This window comes from Cuculus canorus, chromosome 5 (assembly GCF_017976375.1).
Source record: "Cuculus canorus isolate bCucCan1 chromosome 5, bCucCan1.pri, whole genome shotgun sequence".
NCBI lineage: Eukaryota > Metazoa > Chordata > Aves > Cuculiformes > Cuculidae > Cuculus > Cuculus canorus.
The window spans coordinates 68,065,918-68,093,819 of NC_071405.1; the positions used below are offsets into that span (position 1 = coordinate 68,065,918).

Below are 27,902 nucleotides of genomic sequence, written 5' to 3' on the forward strand. Positions count from 1 at the left end.
CCTGTACTGGAAATAGGAAACTGGCAGGGAAAACAAAATACTGCAGGCAAGCAGAGTTACTTACTGCCAGAGAAAGGGTTAAAAAGACAAAAAGACAGAATTTTACAGACAAATTGGTGTGGATTAAGTAACTTAAATGAAGGCAGCAATTGGAAATGGGATAAAAATATCTATCTAATGACAATTTTTTTTCTTTTAGTATTTTGTTTCCAAGGAAATTTCCCAGAGAACTAAAAGGTAATGAAAATGTTAATGTGACAGCTCAGACGGACATAACAGACTAGTTAGAGAAAAGGCATGTAGAGGGCTTGGTGAAGCAAAACGACAACTATCCTATAGGGGTGTGAGAATCAATGGCAAAGTCAAGGATTTGGGTTTTTTTTGAAGTATCTTGACAAATTAGAGAGTGTGCCAGAGGACTGAGGAACAGCAAGCTCCTACCAGTCTTTTACGGGGAGAACTGGGAGGAGGCAGTGATCTTGTCAATTATCACCCTTCCAGACTAACTTCTTCTCCTGGTAACATGATTGAATAAATAGAGGCAGAAAAAATATCTGAAAATACAAAAGATAAGAGATCTATGACCAATAAGCAGCAGCGTATATTTATAGAGAACAAATCACGCCAGACAAACCTGATTACTTTCTCTGATTGAGTTTACAAAATTAGTGAAGAGAATGCCACGAACATAATGTATCCAGACTTTGGCAGAGCCTTTTGATACAGTGCCTTGTAAAATGTTAACTTGAAAAATGAATCAGTATGGGCTTGAATATGAATGCAGCCACTTGAGTTAAAACAAAACAAAACATGAAAGATGAGAAATAAAAGGGAATACTAAGCAAAACTGGGCAGTGGCAGGGTCACACCTGGCTTTACTCTAATGGTTGTTGGTGATGTGTAACTTGATGACAGTGGTGCAAAGCTTATGGAGAGAGGAACAACACAGAGAGATTTAACTTAATTTCCATCCTGATATACACAAACAATAGTTTGAGTACCGAGTTTATTGGTTGCATATTAAAATACACACACACACACACACACACACACACATAAGAGTTAATATCTTCATCAATGATATTGACAGTGAGATTGACTGCACTCTCAGCAGGTTTGCAGATGACACCAAGCTGAGTGGTGTAGTTGCCACACCGGAAGGACGGGATGTCATCCAGAGGGACCTGGACAGGCTAGAGAAGTGGGGCTGTGAGAACCTCATGAGGTTCAGAAAGGCCAGGTGTAAGGTCCTACACCTGGGTTGGGGCAATCCCCGATATCAGCACAGGATGGGGGATGATGTGATGGAGAGCAGCCCTGCAGAGAAGGACTTGGGGTGCTGGTCCATGAGAGGCTCGACATGAGCCGGCAACACGTGCTCGCAGCCCAGAAACCAACCGTGTCCAGGGCTGCATCAGAAGAAGCGTGGCCAGCAGGGAGGGAGGGGATTCTGCCACTCTGTTTCTCTCTTGTGAGACCTTGGCTGGAATACTGTGTCCAGTTCTGGAATCCTCAACATAAGAGAGATATGGAGCTGTTGGAATGGGTCCAGAGGAGGGCTACAAAGAAGATCAGAGAGCTGGAGCACCTTCCCTACAATGACAGCCTGAGAGAGTTGGGGTTGTTCAACCTGGAGAAGAGAAGGCTCAGAGGAGATCTTATAGCTACCTTCCAGTACCTGAAAGAGACCCACAAGAAAGCTGGAGAGGGGCTGTTCATAAAGGGTTGTGGTGATTGGACGAGGGGGAACGGGTACAAACTGGAGAGGGGCAGATTTAGGCTTGATATAAGGAAGAATTTCTCCACCATGGCAGTGGTGAGGCACTGGCACAGGTTACCCAGGGAAGCTGTGGACACCCCCTCCCTGGAAGTGTTCAAGGCCAGTTTGGATGGTGTAATAAACAGGGTATTCAGCATTTTTGGCTTGGGCGGGGGAGGTGGAGATCCAAATGTATTTTGGTACCCGAGTTTTAGTCCTTCTTTGGTAGCTCCAGCTTGTCTGTGGTGAGGGGTTCAGCAGAGGGGCAGTGCTGCACCCGCGGGCGCTGCTCGCCCCCTTTCCCTTTCCCTTTCCCTTTCCCTTTCCCTTTCCCTTTCCCTTTCCCTTTCCCTTTCCCTTTCCCTTTCCCTTTCCCTTTCCCTTTCCCTTTCCCCTTTCCCTTTCCCTTCCCCTTTCCCCTTTCCCTTTCCCTTTCCCTTCCCCTTTCCCCTTCCCCTTCCCCTTCCCCTTCCCGCCGGGCAGCCCTGAGGGGGGCGGACGGGCCCCATCGCTCACTGCTTTCGCCCCAATGGAACCGTTTTGGCGGAATGTATAACGAGGGGCGGGGAGCGTGGCCCCGGCTGCGCCCCGCGCTGCGTCCCTTGCTTTGCTGACTTTACTCCACAAAATAAAGAGATACTTTATGCTCTCGGAATCTTAAGTTTCCGGAGTGTGTTTATAACAATGGGGCTCTGAGCCGCCTGATGGAGCGCGAGGTGTCCCTGTCCCCATGGCGGGGGGTGGGAACTGTATGATCTTTAAGGTCCCTTCCAACCCCAACCGTTCTGTGGTCTATAACACCGACGCCACTACCGGGCGGGGCCGCCCCGCGGGCAGATAACCGCGCCGCAAGGGCTCCAGCAGCGGCGCGGAGAGGGGCCCTGAGGCCGATCCGGCGCCACAGCAGCCTCCCGGCCGGGCCAACCCCCGCTCCCCGCCGCCACCGCCCCCAGACCCGCCCCCAGGCGGGGCGGGCGAGGAGGAAGTGGCCCGGGGAGGCCGGAAGCGCCGCCGGGGAGGGGCTGGCGGGGCGCTGCCCGGTGAGTGGGGCCGCGGCCGAGGCGGGAGGCCGGGCGGGTGGGCTGTGTGCTACAGCGGCGGCTTCTCGTCGGGGGAGGGCGAGGAGGGGTCGGTAGGGCGCTCGGCCTGCGGCGGCAGGTGCCGGGGACGGGTGGGGTGCGCGTCTCTGAGCCCGGTAGGAGAGGGGAGAGAGATCCCACGTCTCCGAGGCGCGGGTGGGGAGAGGGGTTTGGACAGGACTTTGGCGGCCCTGAGGCGGAAGGGGTGGGACTGTCTTAGCAGTAGGAGTTGGGGCTCAGTCTCGTTCACGCTGTTCTGAGGAGCGCAGGGTCCCGCGCGCTTGTTTTGTTGTTGAAGTGATGTTGGCTCGCAGACTCTCTGTTTACCGTCTGTTTTACTCTCAGCTTTGCTGCTTGTCTACTTTTTGGAAGGCTCGATCTGTTTGCTGAGAGGGCTAATCCTTCTCTGGGGCTTACCGACACCAGGTAGCAAACTAGCTGCAGGCTGTCATGCCCTTAAGATGCACAATAGAGCATGTTGCTTCGACGCAAAAGATGCAGCCTTAAGGCCTTTTCAGACACCGCGCTTGACTCAACTGCTGCAGCAGTGAGCTCTCTGCTGCCATGGTTAGAAGAGGGATTTAACCCTTGCAGAAGGAAGGAGTGAGCTTTAGCCCAAGAAGCAACAGTTGTCCTGCATTGGGTTTTCCCAGGCTACTCCAAAGTAAGTGTGTAACGTGGTTAATGTTACAAAGGCTGTAGCATACTGTAGTCTAGTGATGTGTTGGTAGCAGCATTTATATCTGGTGCTTATTGTTTATTTTCATTTTTAGTAGGCGTTGCCGATGGATGAACTAGTGCATGACTTGGCCTCAGCCTTGGAGCAGACTTCAGAACAAAACAAGCTCGATGAGCTGTGGGAAGAGATGGCCCTGAGCCCGCGGCTGCAGCGGCGTCAGCTTCGCAAAAGACGGGGTCGTAAACGACGCTCAGACTTCGCGCATCAGGCAGAGCATGCCCGCTGTTACAGCGAGGCCTCAGAGTCAAGCTTGGACGAAGCTGTTAAGGATTGCCGTGAGGTGCTGACAGCCAATTTCAGTGACTCTGATGACATGGCAGTGGTCAAACGACACCCAGCGCTTAGTGCCACTCTGAGGAGCAAGCAACACGCATGGCATGAGTCAGACTCTTTTACAGAGAATGCACCTTGTCGACCTCTCAGGCGCCGTCGGAAAGTCAAACGTGTGACATCAGAGGTGGCTGCCAGTCTCCAGCAAAAGCTCAGGGTGTCAGAGTGGAACTGTGAGAGGGGCTGCAGGTTCAAGTCAGCCAAGAAACAACGTCTTTCACGTTGGAAAGAAAATGCTCCTTGGCCATCATCCAGTCATGGCCTTTGTGAATCAGGAGAGAACAGGCCCTTCCTCAGCAAAGGGGGAAGGAAGGAGCGGATGGAGTGTGAAGCTGATGAACAGAAACAGGGCTCAGATGAAAACATGTCAGAATGGTGAGATTAGTTTCTTCCCTGTGCTAGTCAGATGGCCGCCTTGCTTGCAGCTGCTTGTAAATCCCATTTCTTGCTTTTCTTACCAAAATGATTCAGTGCTGTGCACTCTTTGAAGAGGAGAAATATCTCAGCTACTTCTAAACCGTAGATTTTTTCCAAGTCTTTCGTGTCAGTGCTGTATTGATGACCCAAAACACTTCCTTGAAAAGTTGGCAAGCTGATATGTTTCTGGTTTCTGTTACACAAGGAATCCTCTGAAATGTCTGTGGCCTTCCAGCTACAAAGTGTCATGCTTGTGGCCTGAGGTTTGGAATGTATGGGCCCTGGGCACTTGTGTTGTGTGATTGATGCGAATTGATGTCAGTTTCTTGTTTTCCATGAGTAGTAATAGAAAACGGTTCAGATCTCCCTGCTGTCATGACTGCTAGCCCTCTGTGCAGGTACTGTGTGAACCTTAGTCAAAACATCTTGTCTGCAGTTCTGCATCTCCACTCTGGGTGCGGAATAAGGTCCTGAAAGGCTAGCTTTGGGGAAAATGTAGCAAAATGATGAAATTGGGGGAAACTGAATTAGTATTTACAGGATAAGCCTGTGTAAACAGTAGAATCTGGCATATCTTTGTGTCCAGTTTTGGAGAACTTTGATGAATTTGTGGCAAAATCTCATATAAGAGATGAAAATGAGAAGTGTAAATGTGATGGTCTGAATTTGTTCGTGTGCCACTCTTAGGAGGTGCTTCCCTTGAGTGTGAATTATTCTTTCTGTAGAAGGTTCGGGGTTATAAAACTACTTCGGTATGAAGAGATTTTTCAGGTTAGACAAGAAACAACTGCTGAGAATTAAATAGAGGAGATTTCTTAGTGGCATAAAAAACTGTATAGGGTTGTTTATTTGCTAATTGTCATTGTGGGAGAAGCAGAAGACATCGAGGAAACATTTGAAACCAAAAAATTACTATTCTTTTTGTAAAACATGAGGTTTGGAACTCTGCTGTGGGATGTTTTGGAGGTCAAAAAGTTAAATGCATCCATAGATTTTTTTCAGGGGCTGTTAAGCATTACAGCCCAGATGGAAGATCCGGCACAGGAAGTCCTTAAACTGCTGACTGCTGGAAGCTGGAGGAATATACAGAGGAAATGTTTGGTCTGTATTTGTCAAGTTCTCATAGTCTTTCCTCAAGCATACACTGTAATAGGTGCTATCAGACAGAGGACAGTGGATTTGGAGAGTATAATTCCTCATATATTAAAGTTTGTTTAAGTGTTCTGGATGTCTAGCTCCTGCAGTTTGTCAGAGTGGACAAGTGGCACTTGTCTTTTGAGGGCTTTGTGGACAATAGCTGGAAGTGCAAACTTCTCAGTTGTATTTTCTGGGAGACTGTGAAAGCGAAGGTTGTAATATGCCCTCACTGTCCTGATCCAGGGGACTACTATTGCTTTTTCACTGAATTGGTGTGGTTTGTATGTAACCGTTACAGGGTGGAAGTAGCAAAAAAGTGGTCATTTTATTTTCCTTAAAAAGTGTCTATTGGTTGCTTAAGAAGTTGGTGCAAAGTGGGCCTTTGCTACTAATTGTTAAAAGCACTTTTTATCTTTTCAGAGCTATTTCCAGGTAGCCCAGGGAAGGGAATGTGCTGAGTAGCCCCTGAATGTTGCATGTCTGTGGTGATGGACTGAGAGGTACCCTTACTTGATGTGGCAGAGATGGACAGTGTTCCTTGAGGGTTTTTTTCCACCAGTCAGAGCCTGTTCCATCATGTCAAACTTGAACTTAAACCAGCAGGCTTTCAGCCAGCCTTTGTTTGTGCCAGCCTTTGAAAGAGTAAATAAACAGCTTTGTCTGTTACTTCAGGACCATGCTGGGAGATCACTTTGTTCTGTCTCAGTTGTCCCTTGCTCTCAAACTAATTATTGTGCAAGTGTCTGGATCAAATGACATTTACCATCTGCTGCCAAATCCTTGGGATTCTATTTGGGAAGCTGGGGATTGGAATATTTGACCTCTCCAACACCATATGTGTCATCTGTGCAATGACTCACGAGGGTCAAAGTTGGGGGGAGAAATACATACAACCCTCTTCACTGCAGAGTATCCCTCGTGGCAGCGAAGGGTTATGCTTTGGTCTCTGCTGTTCTAAATATAGCACTTTGCTGCTAACAGCAGAATGAAACTGGCTGTGCTTACGTCACTCTCACTCTGCTCTAGCAAGAGAAGTGCTTTGCACAGATGTATAACAAGGACATATCCTGAGGAAGGGAGAAGAAAATTAGATGCCTAGGGGAGCAGATGATACTGTTGTCATTGCAAGCTGATGGGAGGGAAAGGGACTGATGCAGCTTGTGGAATTTGGAAGCAGTCTGTGGTGATGTGGTGGTGATATATGAAACTCGCTCATACTGAATTGGTTCCACTACTGTTTACTCATGTAACAGTGGGGAGTGTCAAAAAAATTAAGTTTTTTTAAGAAACTAAGTTGTAGATTCAGAACTGATTTTTTTTTCCACCTTCTTTTTCCTCCAGTCCACTGACACTTGCTTTTCTTTGTTACGTAGGAATGAATCTCTGTAAATGCTAAAATATCCAGCATTTTCTTTGCTTTATAGAAGGCTCCTTATCCTAAGTCAGATCCAAATCTACTGTATTCAGTAGATAAACTCCCATTCACTGAGAAAGCTCTAGATAACGGACCCTTAACAAGGAGGTAGGTTTTTTTGCATGTGGCACTTCCCCCAGTCTTTTCTTGGAGGAAGATGTGCTGCAGTGGTGTGATTCAAAGTGTGCGTGAAATGAAATCTTTGAAATTGTTTGCCGAACGCGGCAAAAGGTGAACACAAATTGAGAGGAGGAAGGATGTGCAGCAACATGATCAGGGAACACTGATGGTTCTAAATCAGGTGATGACATGACTCAAATCCTGATGTGTAGATTGTAGTGGAAAGGACAGAGGAAACAAGTGGTCTTAGTTTAAGTAGCCATTTGTATATTTGTCTAAAAGCGACCATTAACTGCTAAGACTGTTAGAAGTAAAATGCCATTCTGTCCCTTAATGCTTTGAGATTCTCTGCAGCCATAATAAAGCAAAGGCAGATTATATATTGAGTGCTAAAGTTCCTTCTCTTGCTGTTCTAAGCTGAGTACTTCCAGATTGGTTTGGGTTTGACTTCAGGACAAAACAAACCACAGTACAAGAGCTGTCTGAAAAATCACTTTGAATGATGAGATTACTAGTGAGAGATGTGCAGTTTGTCTAATCTACTCTCAAGTACTCTCTTAACGTGACTTTTTAAAACTGGAAATTGCACTGACTCGCCCCTGTGGTGTGACTTCACTGGCTTGATGCTGATGTGTTTGTTGTGTTGCATAGGCAGCTAAGCCCTACACAGCCACACACTCACTCCCTCACAGTGGGATTTGAGAGAGAAACAGGAGAGTGAGAAAACTTTTGGGTTGAGATAAAGTTGGTTTAATAGTTAAAGTAGAAGCTGCATGTGCAAGCATCGCAAAACAAGGAATTAATTCACTACTTCCCATTGGCAAGCAGATGTATCACCATTTCCAGGAAAGCAGGTTTTAACAGTTACTTGGAAAGGCAAGTGCTCTAACTCCAAATGTCCCCCCTTCCTCTTTCTTTCCGCCAGCTTTTATTGCTAAGCATGATGTTATGTGGTGTGGGATATCCTTGTGGTCAGCTGGGGTCTGCTGACCTGGCTGTGTCCCCTCTCAACTTCTTGTGAACTATTAGTCTGCTCGCTGGTGGGACGGTAAGAAACAGAGAGAGCCATGGCACTGTTCAAGCACTGTTCAGTGATAACTAAAACATCACTGTATTATCAACGCTGTTTTGGTCACAAATCCAAAACATAGCATTATAGAGCTACTATGAGGAGAATTTAAGCCTACTCCAGCCAAAACCAGAACAGTATTCTGGCCTGGGAGTGTGCGCAGTGCTCATCCTCAGTGTGCAGTACAGTCGCTTTGCCCTTTGGAAGGGAGCCGTTTCGATGACAGCCTGCAGTGGCAGTCAAGAACCCAGCTAAGCTAATGAGTTGGAGGCCAATCTCTGTAAAGAAAAAATTCCTCTCTCTTGGAAGGCAAGTGACAAAGACAGAGTGTTCAGCTTCCCCTCCTTCTCTAGCCCAGCCTGACCTTCTGCAGCCCCTCGGTGCCTCTTGTTTTCTTATTTTTATAGAAAATCAATATCCCTCCTGACACAAACAATAGCTCAGGCGAAAGAATAAATGGAGGAAACCTGAGATCTCTGTCCATCACCTCTCACTTTAACTCCCCCAAACTATTTAATTATAAGTGTGCCTTGCTTCAGGTGTTTGCGACAGTGAAATTGCTAAATGAGGACCATTTTAACGAAAGATTGGGTGATCAATAACACTCTATAGCAGTAGCTTGTCGGATCAATAGCATTCATTATTTCATGGTTAAGGTAAGTAGCCTCCTTTGCAAGTGGAGGTCATTAATCAGTGCTTACTGGACCTGCAGAAAGGCTGGTGTAGGAGTCTGGTTTGTGTTTAGACCTGAAGTGTAAAAGGGGTGGTGAAGAGGGTAAGATCTGTGAAAGTTCATTCCAGTAAAGCACTGGCAGTAATGTGTAGCTATAAGGAACTAAAGAGCTCTCACTACAGCAGGATGCCTTAAGTACTGTTAATATGATCTCAGACTTTTCCTCTGAGGATGCTAAAACCCTTATGAAGCAGTCACTCAGTCCTCACATCTGCTGCTTGTGAGGACTATTAATCCAGGCTTTCAAAAGGGAAAGCAGACATGCTAAGAGATTTGACCGGGGTCATGCAGTGAGTTGGTAAGAGAGCTGGGAATGAAACAAAAGACTTGTGGTTCTCTGTCATTGGCCTAAGTGCTATGGTGTTTATGTGGGAGGGAGTTTGGATGGCGAAACTTTGTAATGGATCAATTTGGTATTAACTTGCAAGCTAAAATTTGGGAATGAAGTACACACAGCTTATCCGTTAAGTTTAAACAGCCTTTATACAATGATGAAGATGGGGAGTTTGTAGATACTCAGCACGATGAGTCAATTTGGCTGTACATTAGAGTGCGTATTCTAAGACCAATGATATGCTCACAGAATGGGGTTTTATTATGTGCCTGCAGTTCTTTTGGGTGACACATCTTGTGGCCCCTCATCCTTCAGGCTTTTGAATCAAGGGGTATCCACTTGTTACTGCTGTCTATTATGATATAATTTTGCTGGAAAAGAGAGACCTAGAGATGCTTTCTTACAGCGTGCCCTGACTGGAGTTGGATTCTAATGCCGAGTTATACCTGACGCTGGCATCTAAGGCCTTAGTGCTAAGGGGCTGGGCAGTAAATAGTTTCTAGTTGTTCTGCTATCTCTCAGCTAAATCAAAGGAAGTACTGCTTGAAGTGTCCAAGGGTTGATTTGATTTAATATCAGCAGTAAAGCCATCAGATACTGGGGACTGGCCTAACCATGTATTTCTGCTACAAATATTCATCCAGCTTTACAGTCAATTAATGGCTGTCTACACATTAATTTCTAGTTTAATTCTTTGGTTCAAGAATTAAGTCTCCTGTAACTGCTTCAGCAAATGCAAAGCGTGCTTTAACAAGGTTGCATTCAGCAGCAGCAAGTCATGCTGTGTTAAAGTATTCAGCTGAAGAGTTGCAAATGTGCCAGCTGCTCTTCTCTCCAAATAAAATAAAATTGCTAAAGATTGAAGGGGGGGTTATGTACCTGTATAACATTTTTGGAAAAAAGGAGTCTGAAATATAAGGGGGTTTTCAGTAGCTGTTAAGTGACCTAAGGACAGAGTTTTTTAACTGCACTTCATTGCCTAGTAAGTATTCCAGACAGTGTCATAGTTAGGTTATTAACTCTAGTACCTGAGGCAAAAGCCATTGTATTAATTACTTTTTGATAACTTAGAACTAGACTAGATACAGGATTCTGCTGTTTTTCAAGTAATGCAGCAGTGCGAGGTTTCAACAGGAGGCAATCATGTCCCATACTAGAGCCAGCCATGTGTCTGAAATGCAATTTCTGTGAGATGTGTAAGGTATTTCTGGGCTCGGAGAAGCTAGTAAAATGTAATAAGGTGTGGTTTTGGTTTGTGTCTGCTGCAATTGTAACAGTGAGTTTTTTTGGTTTTTTGTTCCAGTGAAACCAGCAGTGTATGCAGCAGCAGTGATACTGGCCTGTTTACCAATGATGAGGGCCGCCAAGGTAACAATTGTCCTGTAATTTTCCTCCTGTGTTGCTTGGGAATTTCTATTACTTTCTTTACAAACCCAAAGGAAGATCGATGTTTGATGAGGGACAGAGAGGGAGGTGTGGGAGAAAGGCCGGTGACTGTGAGGGGCTAGAAGTTGATACATGAGCTGAGGGCTACAAAAGTATGATTTTCTTAACAGTACATTCTCCCTGGTGAAATACTTTGTATATCAGATCCATCACACTGGAAATATAAGAAGCTATTATGGAAAAGCACAGAAAATACAAGAGGAGTTTTAGAGCTCTCCATAACAAAAGAGCAGCTCTTACGGTTTGTTTCTATAAGTGTTTTAATTTTGTCTACATACCATCGGGGCCTGAATCTGTTAGCCGTTTTCTTTATGGGCAAGAAGAGATAATGTTAAAAAAAAAACTGGTTAATACTGACAAGTCACCTAACAGACTGTTCTGAGAAGAAGACAGCAATTTGTGATTGATTTCTTTAAATACCCATTGCTGCCTTGCTCTTGTGCGCGTTAGTAGAACCTAATACTTTCAATGTCTGTTGTAGAAATAGTTTCTTAGGAGTTTTGAGTGTGGAGCGTAATCTGGGTTTATTTATCAGTGACAGCACTGTGCCCAGTTTATGGGGGATAAGGCAGAAGCAAGTGTGAGAGACATTGCAGTAAGCACATAGGCACTCAGGACTGTTATCTTTGGAGCAGGTGGAATGTGACCCTAGAGACCTGTGATTCCGCACAGCTTCTGCTGGTGTGTACTCTGATTCTGTCACATTTCACAAGCTAAGATTTGGATGAAATCTCTTCTGGGAATATGAGTGCTAAAGGAAGCAGTATCAGTCACTCACTAGGAAATGCTGCTTCCACTAGCTTGCTACTGACCCTGGTATCTGTGTGTGAGGCCGCACAGTGATAGCGTGTATGCTTTATGCATTTTCTGATGATATGCTAGGCTGTAGGGTCGATCTCTTGTGTTCTTAGGTGGCTATAATACTTTCTCTAAGAGTAGAGTTTTCAAGTATCGGCTTTGACCTTTGCTGAAAAGTAACTGTTTCCAGCATCTCATCCTTCAAAAGCAACAGAAAAGTTAAATCTTTTATCCCTTCTTTTTAGTGATGAGTGTTCCAGGGGGAGCTGAAATTAGTGAGTACTTGCAGGGTGGTGACTGAAGTGTTGAATTTTTACTTCATCACCTGAGGCAAGATTAATGTAGATGGGATAAGTATATGTATACTTGTCTGTGTGCTTTATACCTTGTTTTAGACATTAACTTTTGGCTGCTACTAGAAGTAGGATACCCAGTATACTAGACCATGTAGAATACACTACTTAATTAGTAAAATCCAACTACAGCCTTCCCTTTCTAGGTACTAAAAGAGATTTGACATTCTAGTTATCAGGCCTCTATTTGTTCAAACAGTTTGCACTATAATAGCTTTCTGGCCAACATATTTCAGCTTACAGTTATGCTTAAAAGGGTTAAAAAAATGTTGTTGCACTTTCAGTTTAAATAATATCTCTCTTTCCTTTTCTTAGACAATTTCAACTCATAAAGTAAATAATAAACAAGAGCTCTCCATCAGTGAGATGGAGAGAGCAGAAAACTTTTTTATTTTTGTTAGGTATCATAATCTTAGAAACATCTTTCTAGTACAATTCCAAACTGAATACCAGGAAATTTAAAACAGCAGTGTACTTAAATTGAATGTGTTTTTTTACCTCCTTCTTTTGAGGTTCTATCATGTAATATTTGTGCTAATGCCATTTAAATAGGTTGTCTTTTCAATTCCAGCTGCCAGTGCACTTCTGTGAGCAGAGAATGGTTCTTGTTCATAATTTGATTGTAAGATTTTGGGGTTTTTTTGGTTAAATGCATTGGGATCTCTCATGATGATTGTTACTGTGGTATTAGCATATGATCCCAATCGTTAAAGTTTGTCTTATGAAAGTAGTGGGTTGAGATGGGACAGTGCACTATGCTCATAGAGGCAGAACTGTAGGGATATTTTTATGCAAATTATGATCACTTAGAAAAACTATACAACATTATTTTGATTTATTTAATTTGTAAACATTAACTTAATATAAGGTAGGTAGGGACATTTGTATATTAAAATATATTTGTCACAAGCATGCTCAGTCAACCAACATATTGCAGAAATAATGTCAGAACTTTGAGATGAAGTGTCCGACCTTTTGCTGATGGGAGGTGGTTTTTTTGTATTCTTTTTTTATGTGCAGGATTGCGGCATTCTTACTAGGATGAGTTGTTGTTTTTTTTCCTTTTTTGTATTCTTTTTTTCTTTTTGTGGCACGATGTGTGGGTAGGCATAGTAAACTTCAGTGGGGGACAGTGGAACTTGGTGAGGACAGGAGAGCCAGTGAGGATGCTTGATTCGAGACTTAATGGAGGCAAATGAGAGTTTTCCCTGAGTCAGGTGTGTTCATTTTTTAATGCAAGTTGAAGTACCTTGCAATTACAAGGACATGTTTGTTAGTTGGGCTCCTGAAAGGCTGCCTGCTAGGTTCTTTGCCCTCTTCCTGCTTTTTTCCTATGCTGCTCACATGCTACTTCTCTCAGGGGATTTCTGGCCAGGCTGATTTACCATGAATGGTATCTCATGCAGTTCAGTTTTAGACTGCAACTGCATTCATTACAATAACTTTGCTTTAGGGAGGCTTTGGTCACGACTTCTGTTGCTGTTGCTCTAGTTTTGCACAGAGTTTATAGGTCTAAGAAACTTTGAGGTCTAAGAAACTAAGAAACTCACAGCATGGTTAGTTCTTACGCTCAGAGTGCCCATTTTTAATAGTTGTGTGTTTTCCTCTTAGACGCTGTCTTAGGAAACTAAGGAACTCTCGTTAGTGAGTGTGTTCCTTTTGCTTACTCCGTGAGCCCGGTCTTCTGTTGTGAAATGACTGCTGTGGCAGTCTGTAGTGTGGCTTCTACCTCTGTCACAGTAATTACTTCAGACAAAGAGTTGTGCATGAGACATTACACAACATTGAACTAAGGTTGATCAGTTGCAGTTGTAACAGTGCTAAAGCTGCCCTAGGCAGGTCTCTGACAAGGGCTTTGTTCTATAGAGAAATTCTGTAGACTGGTAAGTTGGATAAAGTATTTAGTGAGGCCTCGTAGTTACTGCAGATCATTGAAACAGAATACAAATACAAGGCTCTTCAGGAAGGAGTTCACAATGAGATTTCAGCTGTTTAACATCCAGAAGCACCTCCCTATAGTATTTTTTGGGACTCTCACAGGGCACGTTGTTGTTACTTGTGGCTAATACCATGCTATTTCTTTAGGAGATGATGAGCAGAGTGATTGGTTTTATGAAGGAGAATGTGTTCCTGGATTCACTGTTCCCAACCTTCTTCCCAAGTGGGGAGCCGACCACCGATCTGAAGTGGAACGGATTGACTCAGGCCTGGACAAGCTCTCAGATTCCACATTTCTCTTGCCTTCGCGGCCAGCTCAGAGAGGTGAGGTCCATAAGGACTGTCATATGTTTGAGAACTTCTGATGTGACGGCAAGAGTAGATTCTGTTCATAGGTGCTGCAATTTAAACTGGTGTTAGCAATCTGGTTTTCTAGTGATCCAATTAAAAATAGCCTTACTCCTGGAGAAGATACTAAAATACTCATAGCAGCTGCCCACATTCTTGAGTTTTATTTTTTATAAATGGTGATTTTATATGATCTGTGAGTGAACAGGCATATCTGCTTCTTTTAGATTGAGAAACAAGAGACAGAGGATCTGATTTGACCACTGAACTCATTATTTTTCCTGGTGGTTTTGTCAGGAAGAATCTTCTGTAGTCATTGCTAAGTTTTTCTGGGTTTTGTTTTCAGGGTTTCATGCTCGCCTGAATCGCCTTCCAGGAGCTGCAGCCCGGTGTCTCCGAAAAGGTCGGAGGAGGCTTGTTGGCAAGGTATTCCCTTTTTGCAAGATAATAATTTTGTCTTTTCAGTGCTGATCAGTCCTGAAGTACTATTCTAACGTGCAATTCACATGAGTTCTTTTCTGCAGAAAGGTGCCCTGTACAGTCATTTTTTTGTGTATTGTTTGATTTGTTTAACTGCTTTGACTGTTGATTCGGTGACTGAGTGAACTGTAAGGCAGGTTTGGAGCAGCAGTTGGAAAACAGTTGATCGGTGCTAAAAGCAGTAAGAAAGGAAGTCTGAAGGTGAATGACAGGATAAATATGACGATGCTGTGAGACTTGTGCATGCTCATAATCTGAGACTACGAGGGCAGAGAGGTGACTCAAAGGTGAAGGACAGCCAAATTTTAGATAGGGAGGGAGACCCATATGAATAACAGCAAGGGAAGATGATTTTAGCAGTTGCATTTTTAGTGGGGAGACAGAATAATAAAAGGGTATATGCAATAATGCAGAAAAAGTTACCCAAACCAATTGACTACATGTACATATATATGCATTATACATACACATACGCACTATGCATATACACGTATACATATGCATGATACATTATACACATAGGGCAAACAACAAACAAAATGTTAGTCCTGTTTCTAAATGAATAAGCAAAACTTTGCAGGCACATGTCTAAAAGAAAGATGGGTGTACCTGATTGGATCTGGATCTTGGAAGTGTTAAATGCTATTGTCTCTGATACAAGATGTTTCTGAGAAGGAAGGTGTAGGCTGTGTTTGGCTTTACTTTTATCGGGGTGTGCTTGGTGCTTTTGAAAATATTGGTATATATTCTGAGCTAACTGTCTTTAGGAGCCTCTTAGCAAGGTGCGTTTGAGGGGCCTGGAGTCTAATCAAGTAAGACTTCATCCTTCTGTTCAGTCACACTCAGAAGATCCTTATTTGCCCCTTCTTTCTTCTATTCACCTTGCTTAGTTTTAACCAGCATTTAAAATATGAATCCTCAGCTGGCAAGAGACTGGCTTTAGGTCGGATTCCTCAGGCCACCTGCAAGTGGCTGGGCCTATTGGCAGCACCTCTAATGATCCAAATGAGAAGGATAATATTTACTTGTTTAATTCATCTTCATCACCTTAAAGGGATCTTTGTCATTTGCAGCGGAGGTCACTGCTCCCCCTTCCCCATCTCTCTCTAAATGTAATCATAAATAATGAGTTTCATTCAGAGCTCCCCGCCAGCGAGCTGCTAATTACCAAAAGTATGGCTTGTAATTTACACAGTAATAAACCGTAAATTTAAACATTACGGCACTTTAACTTAATAATTTTCCTGCTGTAACAAATAGCCCATCTTTCACCCCTGCTGCTACAACTCCTCCCAAACTTTGAGTGCGTTTTGCCTGTGTACGTGGCACAAACTGCGATGAATCTTACCTGTGAAAGCCTTTTACCCTCATCTTCAGACCATCATTGCAGACTATATTCCTTTCTTGGAGGTAGCTGCTATGCAGCTTGCTTCAGGCTGTGTGTGTACACATATGGCAGCGTCAAGCCCATACACAGGGCAGTGTCTCGCAGGGAGAAATGTGTTCCCAGAGAAAGACTTTCTCCTAAGAACTACCATTTCTTTAGTTGCTAGAAGTTCTGCTGCTGAATTGCTGCTTTCGGAAAGGGCAAAAGCTTCATGCATACTCCCAGTGCTTGGTGAATTGCATCGTTAGTGGGATAGCGTGATGCCCTGTCTCTCAGCCTGTTTCTGGCCCTGCTGATGTTGGCAACCCAGAAATAAGCACTTCTCAGCCATTTCCCATTCTTAACTGTATCCTTGTGCTGCATACTTTGGTCTGGTACTTGGTGTGCCTTTGTGCAAGTAGATATCATCACTAGAATAATAAAAACAAAGCCCCATAAATAAAATAGAATTATTTTCTGCAGTTCTAATTAGTTAAATCAGCTCAGTTGTGGCTCTAAAAAGAGGGAATGAATGTGTTTACCTGACAGTGGGTTGGGAAGGAAAGGATGTGGCCCAGGGGTGCAAGATTTGTTCATATTGGCAGCAGCAAACTACTACGTCTGCTCACTGTGTGGGAGTCTGCAACTTTTTACCTGTCTTTGTGTTTCAGGAGACCTCCATGAGCACTCTGGGCACCGAGAGGCTAGGTCATATTGTTAGTGATCCGCGCCAGAAAGAGTAAGGCCCTTAACAGCTGTTGTGTAGATCTTTGGGAGGGGAGGGAAAACTATAGAGTCCTCTTCCCTCTTGAAACTGAAGAGAATGAAGAACTGGGTATTAACTTAAGCATGCAGTGACCTGTGGAATGACAGACAGTTCTCTAATGATGGCTCCTCTATTTTCTTATTTGCAATTGCTGACTTCCCTTTTGTTTATAAGACTGCCTCAGTGTATGAACACTGCTCAAATGCCCTTTTGGTTACAGGCAGCTTTTTCTTTCCCCATCCCTTATAATGTGCCATTGCAATAACTGCAGATCTTCTGCACAGTATGAGAAGACGGAGTCCTATGTGTTAGTTTTTGTGTAGAGTCATGCTATGGGTGCCTACCCAGACTACAGAAATGATGCTGACAAGGCAGCCGCGAAATTGCTTTTTCTTTCTTTGGTGTTCTGTTCCTTCCCCAATTAGTGTATTTAAATTGCAGTCAGCACTGGAGATAGTCATAGTCCTTTGGCATCGCTCTAATGCTATTCTTGTTGGGAAGTGGATGGGTAAGAGTGGCACCTCTTGACTGTGTGGTGCGGTGGGCCCAGCTTTCACCACCTGTTAGTATTTTGTTTTCTTCTTTGGATCTGAAATTTGTGTTTTTAATGAGTCCTGCTGATGTTTAATCTTTCTCCTTCTTCCTCTATCTTTATTCTTTTCTTCCCCTTCTCTCCTTACCCTCAACCCTCCTTCACCCCTGCCCCTCTGTGTTCGTCTCTTCCTTGGCATTGCTTCCACCTGTCCTTCTGACTCTGCTTCCTGCCAGTTTTTGGTTACCATCCACGGGGAGGAGAGATCGCAAGCAGGTAAGCTGACTCTGCTCTACCTTTTTTATTTTTTTGGTTTCCTTCTCTCTAGAAAGAACAAAGTGCTGGCTTCTGATTTCCCCCCCACTGTGGCCTGTGCACATGAGGTAAGGCAGCCCTGTCCCTTCTCATTTTGGTAACTAATGCCTTCTGGGCTTTGAACACAACCTGTCTCAGACATTATGTTGTCTATTTAAACTGAATAGTTCAGGAACTCTTTTTGTTTATCTCCCTGTTTCAGGTTAGCGTAAGCCTTGCTCTCTGACATCAAGTGGGAGGGAAAATGCCTCTTGACAGGAGGAGCTTTGGCCTCTCAAAATTCCATAGGAATTAGAACATTTTTCTCTTTGTAAATGCTTTGTTTTGCCTTATTTGGCTCAGGCTTCTACCTGATAGTCTCATCAATAGAAAAGGAGTAAAAAATGGTGAGCTGAAAGTGGTTAAATAGTAGCCATAACAGGAAAGTGTAAAAAGTGGTAAGCAAGAGAAATAGACATTCTTGTAACTGAAACTCCTGTGTAGGCACTTTTATATTCTCCAGTAGGTCTTTTGTAGCTTCAGTGCTAGGCTTTTTTGCTTAAGCTATAAGAGCTTGGGTTCTTGATAGCAGAAAGCAAAAGGGATCTTCCATTTGAGCAGTCATGTAACAATGTTCCTAGCTATACACACTCCCTTCTATTCCTTTGTGAGTTGGTTTTTGGTTGGTGGGCAGTTTGGTTTTTGGTTGGTGGGCAGTTTGGTTTTTGGTTGGTGGGCAGTAGGATTGAAATCAGTTGTACCCTTCAGGTGATTAAATATATATACGGTAATAAATAATTTTCAGGCCTTCGTGCAATTGTGTTTTTTCAGTTAATGAGAACGTTTCACATACCACTTTTCTGTTGCTAAAGATAAGAAAGATAACTACATGAGCTTAAAAATGACCAAAATAAATTACTTTTTCTTAAATGAACTTGAATCAGCTGCAGAGGGTTACTGTGATTCTCCCCCTACTGTGCAGCTGCAGTGTAACTTCACGGACAGTGAACTAACAGTGCAGCTTAAGGAGGAGCTCCATGATAGCAGCAGCTTTGTGGTGCATAGTGCCCCTTCTTTCTAAGAAAGGTTGAAGGCAATGGCCTAGTACTGAGTTCTAGACTTGTTGATGGCTTTTAGGTGAGTCCTGCTACAGCTGTAGTTTATTCATTTGTCCTTATTTAAAAATACCTCAGTAATCCTAGTAAAATAAAGAAAGCATTCTGGACATTGTACAGCACTTTGCAAAGCAGATGAAAATTAATTTCCTGCTTGTGGTGTGAATTATAAATAAAGAGGAGATACTGAAGGGAGGTGTAATGCAGGTACCCCAGAGAAACTACCAGTCTAAATCTTCTGTTTGCATATTGACCAAAGTTTGCTTCGTGCATTGATTGACTAAGTTATTCCATTTCTGTCCTGACATTTAAAAAAATTGTAGTTGCGTCTTCTACAGCAAGCTGTCTTGTACTGGTTTGATACCTTAAAGATTGATCTAGTATATGTCTAACAAAGGATCTAAGTTTAGCCTAACCACGCAGCGTTTCAGAAATTTGTTTTAAGAAGTTTGCAAAGAAAGCTTGAGAAGTGTGTTGGGAATGGGAGGAGCTTGCTTTGGAATGAATTGGGAGCTCATTGTGAACTGAACCTGGTGGGGCTGAGTCTTCTAGCAGTCTGTTTCAGTGATACATACTACCATGGAGAATATTGGAACTGCTCTGTGGGAAGTTCTGTGCTTGTACCATTCATAACAGTGACTTTTCTCTCTACAGTGTAAAGGTAGACAAGAGGCTTCCCAGAAGGGAGGCAGACTTTTTGTGCATGCCATGCAACAGTAAAGCTCTTTGAGTATCCTCTTAATCAACCAGCATTTTTAAGGAGTGTGCTTATAAGGCTGGCTGTTCTGAGGAGATGGTGATGAGGTTTGCTGTTGCATCACGTACTCGCCTGTTGTCTGCAGTGAGAGTCAGTTCTCACCTAGTCTCAGCCCTTGATGTGTTGGAAAGGTCTCCTTAAACTGTTGGAACAACTATAGGGAATATATGTCTGGAGACTATTTCTTTTACTGCTTTGCTTAAATAAAATCTCTTGACTTTCCAGTTCAATCCATTATCTCCTCTGTACTCTCTGGATGTGCTTACTGATGCTTCCCACCGAAGATGCTCACCAGCACACTGCACTGCCAGGTAACTCTCTTGCTCTGCTCTGTTGGGGTTGTCTCACTTCCGTGCCGTGGTTATCTTCACTAGTACTGTGTGGCCTGAACAATACTCAGGGACTCGGTAGTTAACACACTTTTCCCTAGGAGGCCTGTGTTCAAACTTAGCATAAAACATACCGATGCAGATTATTTGAGAGTCTCAATACACTAAGCACTTCGAGTGTATGAAACAGCGTGTGACACACTGGCTGAGTATACTGTGCTTACAGAAATAAATGTGATCTGTTCTGGGCTGTGCAGTGAGTTGTTGCAGGTTTGTTGTATAGGTACAAATGGGCATAGTATTGTTGCCCCCTATTAAAATTGGAACAAGATGAGAGGGGAAGTGCTGACAGGCTCATGTGGGTGAGATGCTGAGGCATTTTGCTATCCTGAGTGCTTAAAATAAACCTGAGCAGATTCAGAACTAACCTGAGGTGACCTCTAATGACTTGATGTGGCCTCTCTATCGCTGTTGCTGAAATTTGGATCTGGTCTGGCCAAACACTGAGGTATATTTGAGTATGCGTAGTTGGGGTTAATATGCTGTTCAGGTACCTTCTGCTGACTAATCCTAAATTAATTTCAAGTATTGGTCTTGTAGCTGACTCCTGTTCTTGTGCTGCAGGTGACTACCTAAAGGTAAGGTGCCCTTGAGCTCTTTCCTTGTGCAAGGAGACAAAGACTTGCCCAGGACACGGTTCTGCTTGTGTGCTCATTTGAAGGACCAAATCTGAAAGAAATGTCTGGACTTTCAGCTTCATGGCTTTCTTTCCCTTGTTAATTAGCAAATAGAGCATGAAAAATGTACTGAGGTTGTATGTGTCTGAATGGAAGCTTGGCACTCACCCAGCAAAGCCTCTCCTCCCACTGGCTTCTGCAGGGAATTTTGTGATGTTGCACCATGACCTCATGCTGCTGTAGCCAGTGTGTTAAAGCCAGAAAAGGGGAGGGAGGAAGAAATTAGCTCTTAAATGTGCAACTGGATGAAAATAAAAAGAATTCAGAAGATTGTGCACCAGCAAATTGGTTCCTTTCTGTGCTTTTGCCCCACTCTGGGGATGTTTTGTGCCTGTGAAGCAAGAAGATCGATTGATCTCTTTATTTACAGCTAGGATAACCTTTCTTGTGCCTGAGATTTTTTTACTTAGTGCTGTACAGAAGCTTGTCTTCCAGAATGGAGAGCTAGGCAAATCATGCTCTCAAATTCAAACAGGGCAAAGTCACTACCTTTGTGATGATCGGTGAAGGCCCTTTCAAAGCCACTGATTATGGCAAGGAGTTTCTAAACTTGGAGGGATCATGTTAGCTTGGTTTTGCCTATGTACTCTGGATAACCAATGAATATATGCTTGGTTCCTTCCTCTAATGAACAGGTGATTGGTGTCCTGACAAATGTAATCCCCGATGAATTGTTACTGAGTGTTGGCAGAGAAGTTGTCCCGTCCTAGATGCAGCTGAGTTTTTAAGTGCCTGTAGTTTGAACGAGTAGTTCCTATTTTAGTGTGAAATGTGCTCAAGAATCTTTATAGGAGAAAGAAATATGGAAAGAATTAATGTGTTATGTAGCCCTGTGTCTGTGGCAGGGATTGAAATCTTTGATGTAAGGTGCTTTGCTTTATGTAAAGATGCTACCAAGGGCTCAGAAGGAAATTGTTCCTTCACAGAAATGTTTTCTTGACAATAGTTGTTCTTTGGGTACTTCAAAAGCCAAGCCAATTAGTAGTCCATTCTCTTACAGAAGTTTCGGTGATCTCTGTAAGCACTGTTCAGTCATTGCTGCAGTTAACATCTTCCTCCTTTACCATGGATGGAGTAAATTGCAGGAGTTTGTGCTATAGGAAGCTTCTAACAGCTTGCACCTCGTCTTGGAGAGACTCTACTCAGGAATTTGTCAGAATGGTATATGTGTGTAAGGAAGGTAATCCTCTGAGAATGATATAAAAAGTATAAGAGAAGAAACTGTCTTGGTGTTGTGGACATACACTTTCTTCAACCTGATGTCCACCGTGATATGCAAAGTTACCTCTCTTGGCTTAATCACAAATGTGTCCTATGGAGTATCGTTACCAGCTGGAGTCTTTTCTCTGCCGTGGAAATGTTTTCTTTGTCTCAGTGGTGGATTTTGGCGCGGTTCACCTAGAAGTGCAGTTCATCAGGAAGACGGGTAACCCAGTGCTTTGTTTAAGCAGAGCTGAAGGCCGGAATAGTGAGTGCAGTTGAAGAAGAGCTTTTCACTGTCAAGGAGGAGGTTCTATGTAGAGGGTTCCTTGAGAGGTCTTATTTGAAAGGCTGTATAAATGTACACTACTAAGATTACCTTTCTTGCTTTATGTCTGTGATAAGAAGAGATTTCATTCAAAGTGTATGCACAGCACTGGGAATTTCACACCCATCATTAGAAGCAGTTTTGTGTGTGTGGTGACTGTTATCATTAGTGGTATAATTTTATTTTGTGAAGCGAGGAGAGTTTCCTGCTTTCTTGCAGTCCTCCCGAGGGACAGCTGGTGTATTAATTTGCTGTATTGCCTCCTGGCTGTTCCCAGGCTGTTTTTCCTCTTCATCATGGAATTTTTAATGGCCCTGCTGCCTCATGGGAGTCATGCAAGGAAGAGTACCTCAGGGATCTCTTCCTCTTTTCACATACCTATAATTACTCTCCTTTAAGAGCACAAAGCGTTTGCTAATCATGTCTTGTCTGTTAAGGTTTCAGCTTCATGATACAGGCTACTAAAAGCAGGCAAGTAGAGACATGCATGGACAGCCCATGTGATCTTTCCCCTCTTTTCCCTCTGCCCATTTACCTCTCTGGAAGAAAGGAGTTGTCTGAACAGAATATTCTTCTTGAAGTCCTTCTACTTCAGGGGATTTTGTACAGGCTTAAGCAGAATATCTTGTTAGATTTTGGTTATTCAATAGCTTTATCAGTGGGAAGATACTGTAGGTTGTTGGTTGGTGGAATGTTATTCCCTTGAGGCAGGATAAGAGTTTCAGAAGAGCCTAGAGTCAGTGTTTCCTTCAATTTGAGTTTGAATAGCAGGTAGAAGATAAATTGTCCCTAATGCCATTTATTTTTTGCCTGCCCTTGAAAATAGGATTGTGGGTGAAAAACTCAATTAAATGTTCCTACTAGAGGTCATAGGAAAACTGGACCTCAGATGGCAAGTGGATTTCGGAGGTGGAGATTTGAAGAGTTATGTTACAGAGACCTCTGAATTGAAGAAAATAGCTCTGCATGTACTCTCAGTAAATATTAACAGTAGAGCTAGAGTTAATTTGAGTTTAGAAGCAAGTATCTCACCTTGCCTGGAACGCAGGGTAAAGATGTAAAGGTGTGAGTGACCATCTCCTAGTAAACTGACAGTTGCTCCGTACCCTTGATTTGGTGGTGCTGTTAGAGTGAAAAGACTTGAGTGTCTCATGATTCTAGTTCCAGCTCTAGAAATATGCTTGTGAAAGTAGATCTTGTTCTTTCTTTTCTATATCTGTGCAGAGATTTTGACATTTCCACCTCTTACCCAAGCCTGTGGATATGCAGGCAATCACTATAACGTCAAACCTTCCTCAGGGACCTGAAGGAGTGAATGAATGTTCATAACTTCATGCATTCCCTCTTGAGCAGGACAGTATCCAGCTCATTCCATGCAGCCTATCCACATACCATCATCTTCATGGAATTGCCTTTATGTAAAAATGTCTCCTGTCAGCTGCTTTAGGCATCTTTCTCCCTAGTTTTTTTAAAACCCTTTTCCGTTTAGCTGGACCACTTTCATGTTTTCCTTTGCAAAAGCCTGGCTAATGTTCCAGTTGGGGATATAACTGAATTCTTCTGACAGGCATGCAGTGAATAGCAGCTATCAACCTAGTGTCACATGCAGTCGTCTGAGGCCTAATGCTCCCATTTTGGTGAATCCCGATTCTCTGGAGTGAAACATAAATTCCCCTTGGCTTCAGAATTTTGTTTACTTGCTATCACTTTCTTTGCCTATAAAGCGCGTTGCCAGTATCGAATCTGTGCACTCAGCAGGTGGCAAATTTAAGACTCTCCAGCAGATATCATGTGATTCAGTATGAAAATAGAGAATGTAATATATGGGATGACATTGTCTCTGCTTAGAATGCTTACATGGAAAACTGGAAGAAAAAGTGTCCACTTGCATTTGCCACACACAGACTTAGGAATGAAATTGGTATTTCATTAGAATGCTTATTTGGGGAACAAACTGCTGCTGCATGAAGACCTATGAGATCTGGATAATTTAAGAAGTGAGCTGACCTGTTCATTGTTTTGGAACCTGAAAATGTGCTCTAGAAGCTCTCCCATGAGGCTCTACAGGGCAGAAGAGACTCCTATGCACAGGAAATATCTGCACTGTGATGTGATAGCAAGAACAACTTGCATACGGGGGAGCTTTGAGTGCAGATTGGATGAGCAACTTGTATTTATTTACACTTGTTATGTGCAGATCAGGCTTTGGTGCCCACCTGTCTCTATAGTCAAAGAGGAGGAAGAATTCTGCTTTTGCTATTAATTTTGTGAAGCCATCATCAACAGCCTCAGGTAACACCTCAGGGCTTGGAGAAAACCTTTTATTTGGCCTATGTTTGCTGGGAATAATAGCATCACAACAGCAACAGCTGGGTTGTGTCGAGTCTTAGTAGCAATATCCTTTTTAGAAGGTTGTCTCTGGTGAACATTTACTTTAACATGAGGATTACAGCACCCCATGTCTGTATGGCAGTAGATTTAAGGACTGCTCTCTCTTTCACTGCATAATCCAAGTGCTTTGCTTCCTCCAAGGATAGGGTTACAATAAAGACAGTCAGCAGAGAAGCTGGATAATGTGAGGTTACAGGAAGAGGCATACGCCGCTAGGTGTGTGATATGCCCTCTGCCTCCAAGAAGGCCACAGACTGTCACAGCTCTGTAGGTTTTGCTCAGACACTGCTGTTGTGAGAGTGAGGTGTTTTTTTACCCTGGATTTTGAGACAGTGGACATCACTTCACAATCTAGACTTTTCTTCTCAGATAGTGAAGGTTTCAGGGGCCTGATGCTGTTCAGTAAGTTTCTTTGTGGGCTGCTGTCTGCGCTCTGTGTTGTCTTCTGCAGATTGTACTGCCAATCCTAGTTTTCTGTTGAAACCCTGTGGTAGATGTAAAATAAAGGCAAGCTCCTGTGGCTGTGTGGTCCGGCAGATAGTCACCTTGAACTGTAGGAGTGAGATGAGAGTCCAGTGTATGCAATTATAGTTCGTTTAAAAAAATATAGATGAAGTCACAAAAGCGATATGTGGAAAAGAAAAGAAAGGAAGCATTCCTTCTGACACGTTAGAGACAGCAGTGAATCTCAACTTCCTATGTTAAGAACAAGAGACACATCCATATTTCCTGGATAATTCCTTTAGCTTGTCATTAAAAAAAAGAAAATCATCGCTGTCAGAAAGACACTGTAGATTTTTTCATATAGAAAAAATGGTTTTATATGTATATAATATTTCATTCACTTAACTCCTGGCAGTGAGAGGCTGCAGCGTGAGATGGTTATATTGCAGCCATCAGCATAGCCGCACTTTCAATCCTGCTTTTTCTCTCCAGATGCATCCTGGTTTTTCTCTTCCCAGGTTAGAATTTCAGTCCTCTTTAGACTGTAAGCTGTTTTCACATTAGTGTTTGGTCACCTAGCAGATCCAACTGACTGTGCACTGCGACTTTTTTTTTTCTTATGATCATAGAATGATTTGAGTTAGAAGGGACCTTAAAGCCCAGCCCGTTCCACTCCCCTTGCCATGGGCAGGGACATCTCCCACTACATCACACCACCCAAGGGCCCGTCCAGCCTGGCCTTGAACACCTCCAGGGATGGGGCATCCACAACTTCCCTGGGCAACCTGAGCCAGTGCCTCACCACCCTCATCATGAAAAATTTCTTCCTAATGTCTAAGCTAAATCTTCCCCCCCTCGCCTCCAATTTAAAGTCATTCCTCCTTGTTCTTTCACTACATGCCTTTGAAAAAAGTTCTTCCCCAGCTTTCTTGTAGGTCCCCTTCCGGTACTGGAAAGCTGGACCCTTCTCTTCTCCAGGCTGAACAGCCACAGCTCTCTCAGCCTGTCCTCATAGCAAAGGTTCTCCATCCCTCTGATCATCTTTGTGGCCCTCCTCTGTTCCAACGTTTCAGTATCCTCCTTATATTGAGGATTCCAGAAATGGGCGCAACACTCCAGGTGGGATCTCAGAAGTGTGGAATAGAGAGGCAGAATCACCTCCCTCAACCTGCTGGCTGTGCTTCTTCTGATGTAGCCCAGGATACAATTGGCCTCTTGGTCTCCAGCGTGCATTGGTGGCTCATGTTATGTTTCTCATCAGTGAGCACCCCAAGTCCTTCTCTGCAGGGCTGCTCTCAATCACATCATCCCCCATCCTGTACTGAAACTGCAGATTACCCCAACCCATGTGTAGGACCTTGCACTTGGCCTCGTTGAACCTCATGAATTTCACACAGGCCCACTTTCTCCACTTGTTCAGGTCCCTCTGCATGGTATCCTGTCCTTCCGGTGTGACAGTTGCATCACTCGGCTTGGTGTGATCTGCAGACTGGCTGAGGGTGCACTGGATCTCGCTGTCTATATCATCGATAAAGATACTAAACAGCACTGGTCCCTGTGTGGACCCCTGAGCGACATCACTTGTTGTGATCAAGCAGCCATAGTCCAAAAGTAACCAAGCAATTACTTTCTCATTACTGTTTATGCAACATTGAAGAAAGTATATAGAAGTCTAGCAGAAGAGATTGAAAGCCAGTAAAGACAGAGTAAGTAACATTCTAGTTTTTCAGTTTAGGCCCAGATCTTTCATCCCACAAAGCTCTGTGCCTCAGACTTCTTCACAGATGGGCTTGTGACAATGCACAAATGCGCATTTTCTGTCAGCCTTTCCTCTCAGCCCTGTTCCATTCCACTTCAGAGTCATTTTTAACTGTTCAGAAGGATTGTTAAAATTCAACTTTGGCAGAAAAACTAATTCACGGTTGCAGACTGTCAGTGAGATTTTTGCAATTTATAGTTCTGCCTGTCCACTGCAATGTTGTGTGCTGTGCATACCCATGACCTGACTTTCCTGGTGGTGGTGTTCCTAGGAGTCTGCTGTTAAACTGGGTTTCACCAGTTCTAGTCTCTTACCCATATAGCACCTGTATGCAAGCTAGTGATTAAAAATTTAGATTGAAAAGTATAGTATCTACCAAAAATGCATATTCTGCAAATTATACCTGTGTTTCCATAAGGTCTATCATCCCTGCATGCATCCTTCTGCTCCTTTCTCTATCAAGTTACCTACCACCTGGAGATTCTCTGTATTCGGATTTATGGTGCCCATAAAGTGCACCAGACACTTGAAACTGACACTTATACCACCAGGTCAGTCAGAGCTAGTGAGTAATCAATAGGTTTCTGATTTACTAACTGAAGCTTGGGTGATCAATAAGGGATAAACCTGAATGAAATACATGTTACAGAGACAATTTATGACCTCTGAGCCTTTGTGTGTTAGAGGCAGGGCTGCTAGATGCAGCGTCCTTGCTATTAGTCTCCAGCTGGAGTATGGTTTGTCTTTACTTTCATTACAAGAAGAGATTTTGAGATTATCGTAGTCTGTTTTTATATTTCTTCTTTTTAACCCCTACAATTGTGGGGTAAAGGTAGGTTTGGTTTGAGCGTGGAGCTGGGGGCCAGGAGCTTTTGTTCAAAATCTAGCTGTAACATTTGTGACATGGGAAAAATTCCATAAAGTCTCTTGGAAATGGTAGTGCATACTTCTTTCCCTGTTCATAGTGATACTTCACCAAAGATAAGCTGATTAATGTTCGTGTAAGTTCATAAAATGAGAAACGGGACGTTATTATTATTATGTGATAAAACGAGTTGGATTTATAGATATAATTCTGTAGTCATCTAGTTAGTAATCTATTACTATGTCACTGATACAAAACAAAAACCCTTAAGTTCCACTTAAGACTGTTTCCTTGAGCTAAGTGTGCCTAGATATTTCAGAACACATGGTAGAACTGTGCTAAAATAATATATAGCCACTATCACCATCATGTACTAAAGCAGGTTTTAACATATGTGAAGTCACTTAGAGGTTAGTCACTTATGTGTGAAAACACACAGTTTGAATATGCAGTCTATAGGTGTGCTGGTGTTTTTGAAAGCCTTTAGTTTGTGTTTTCAGGAGACTTCTGTTTCTGGTTGCATTA

General features: G+C 43.2%; 1 protein-coding gene across 5 annotated transcripts in view; it reads left to right on the plus strand.

Annotated features, from left to right (window-relative positions):
* Positions 1-2,660: 2,660 nt before the first annotated feature.
* The window catches only part of GPATCH2L (G-patch domain containing 2 like), a 36,306-nt gene continuing 11,064 nt past the window's right edge, over positions 2,661-27,902 (plus strand). Inside the window, exons 1-8 of one of the 5 annotated variants that reach the window (XM_054067438.1) lie at positions 2,661-2,799; positions 3,612-4,282; positions 10,435-10,499; positions 13,814-13,990; positions 14,361-14,440; positions 16,532-16,599; positions 17,487-17,541; positions 19,550-19,635. In XM_054067438.1, coding sequence (XP_053923413.1) covers positions 3,624-4,282; positions 10,435-10,499; positions 13,814-13,990; positions 14,361-14,440; positions 16,532-16,599; positions 17,487-17,541; positions 19,550-19,635 — 1,190 coding nt within the window. In that variant the 5' untranslated portion in view covers positions 2,661-2,799; positions 3,612-3,623. Of the gene's footprint in view, positions 2,800-3,019; positions 3,503-3,611; positions 4,283-10,434; positions 10,500-13,813; positions 13,991-14,360; positions 14,509-16,531; positions 16,600-17,486; positions 17,542-19,549; positions 19,636-27,902 lie in introns of those variants that run through there. The other 4 variants (XM_054067435.1, XM_054067436.1, XM_054067434.1 and 1 more) reach the window with 4 other exon arrangements.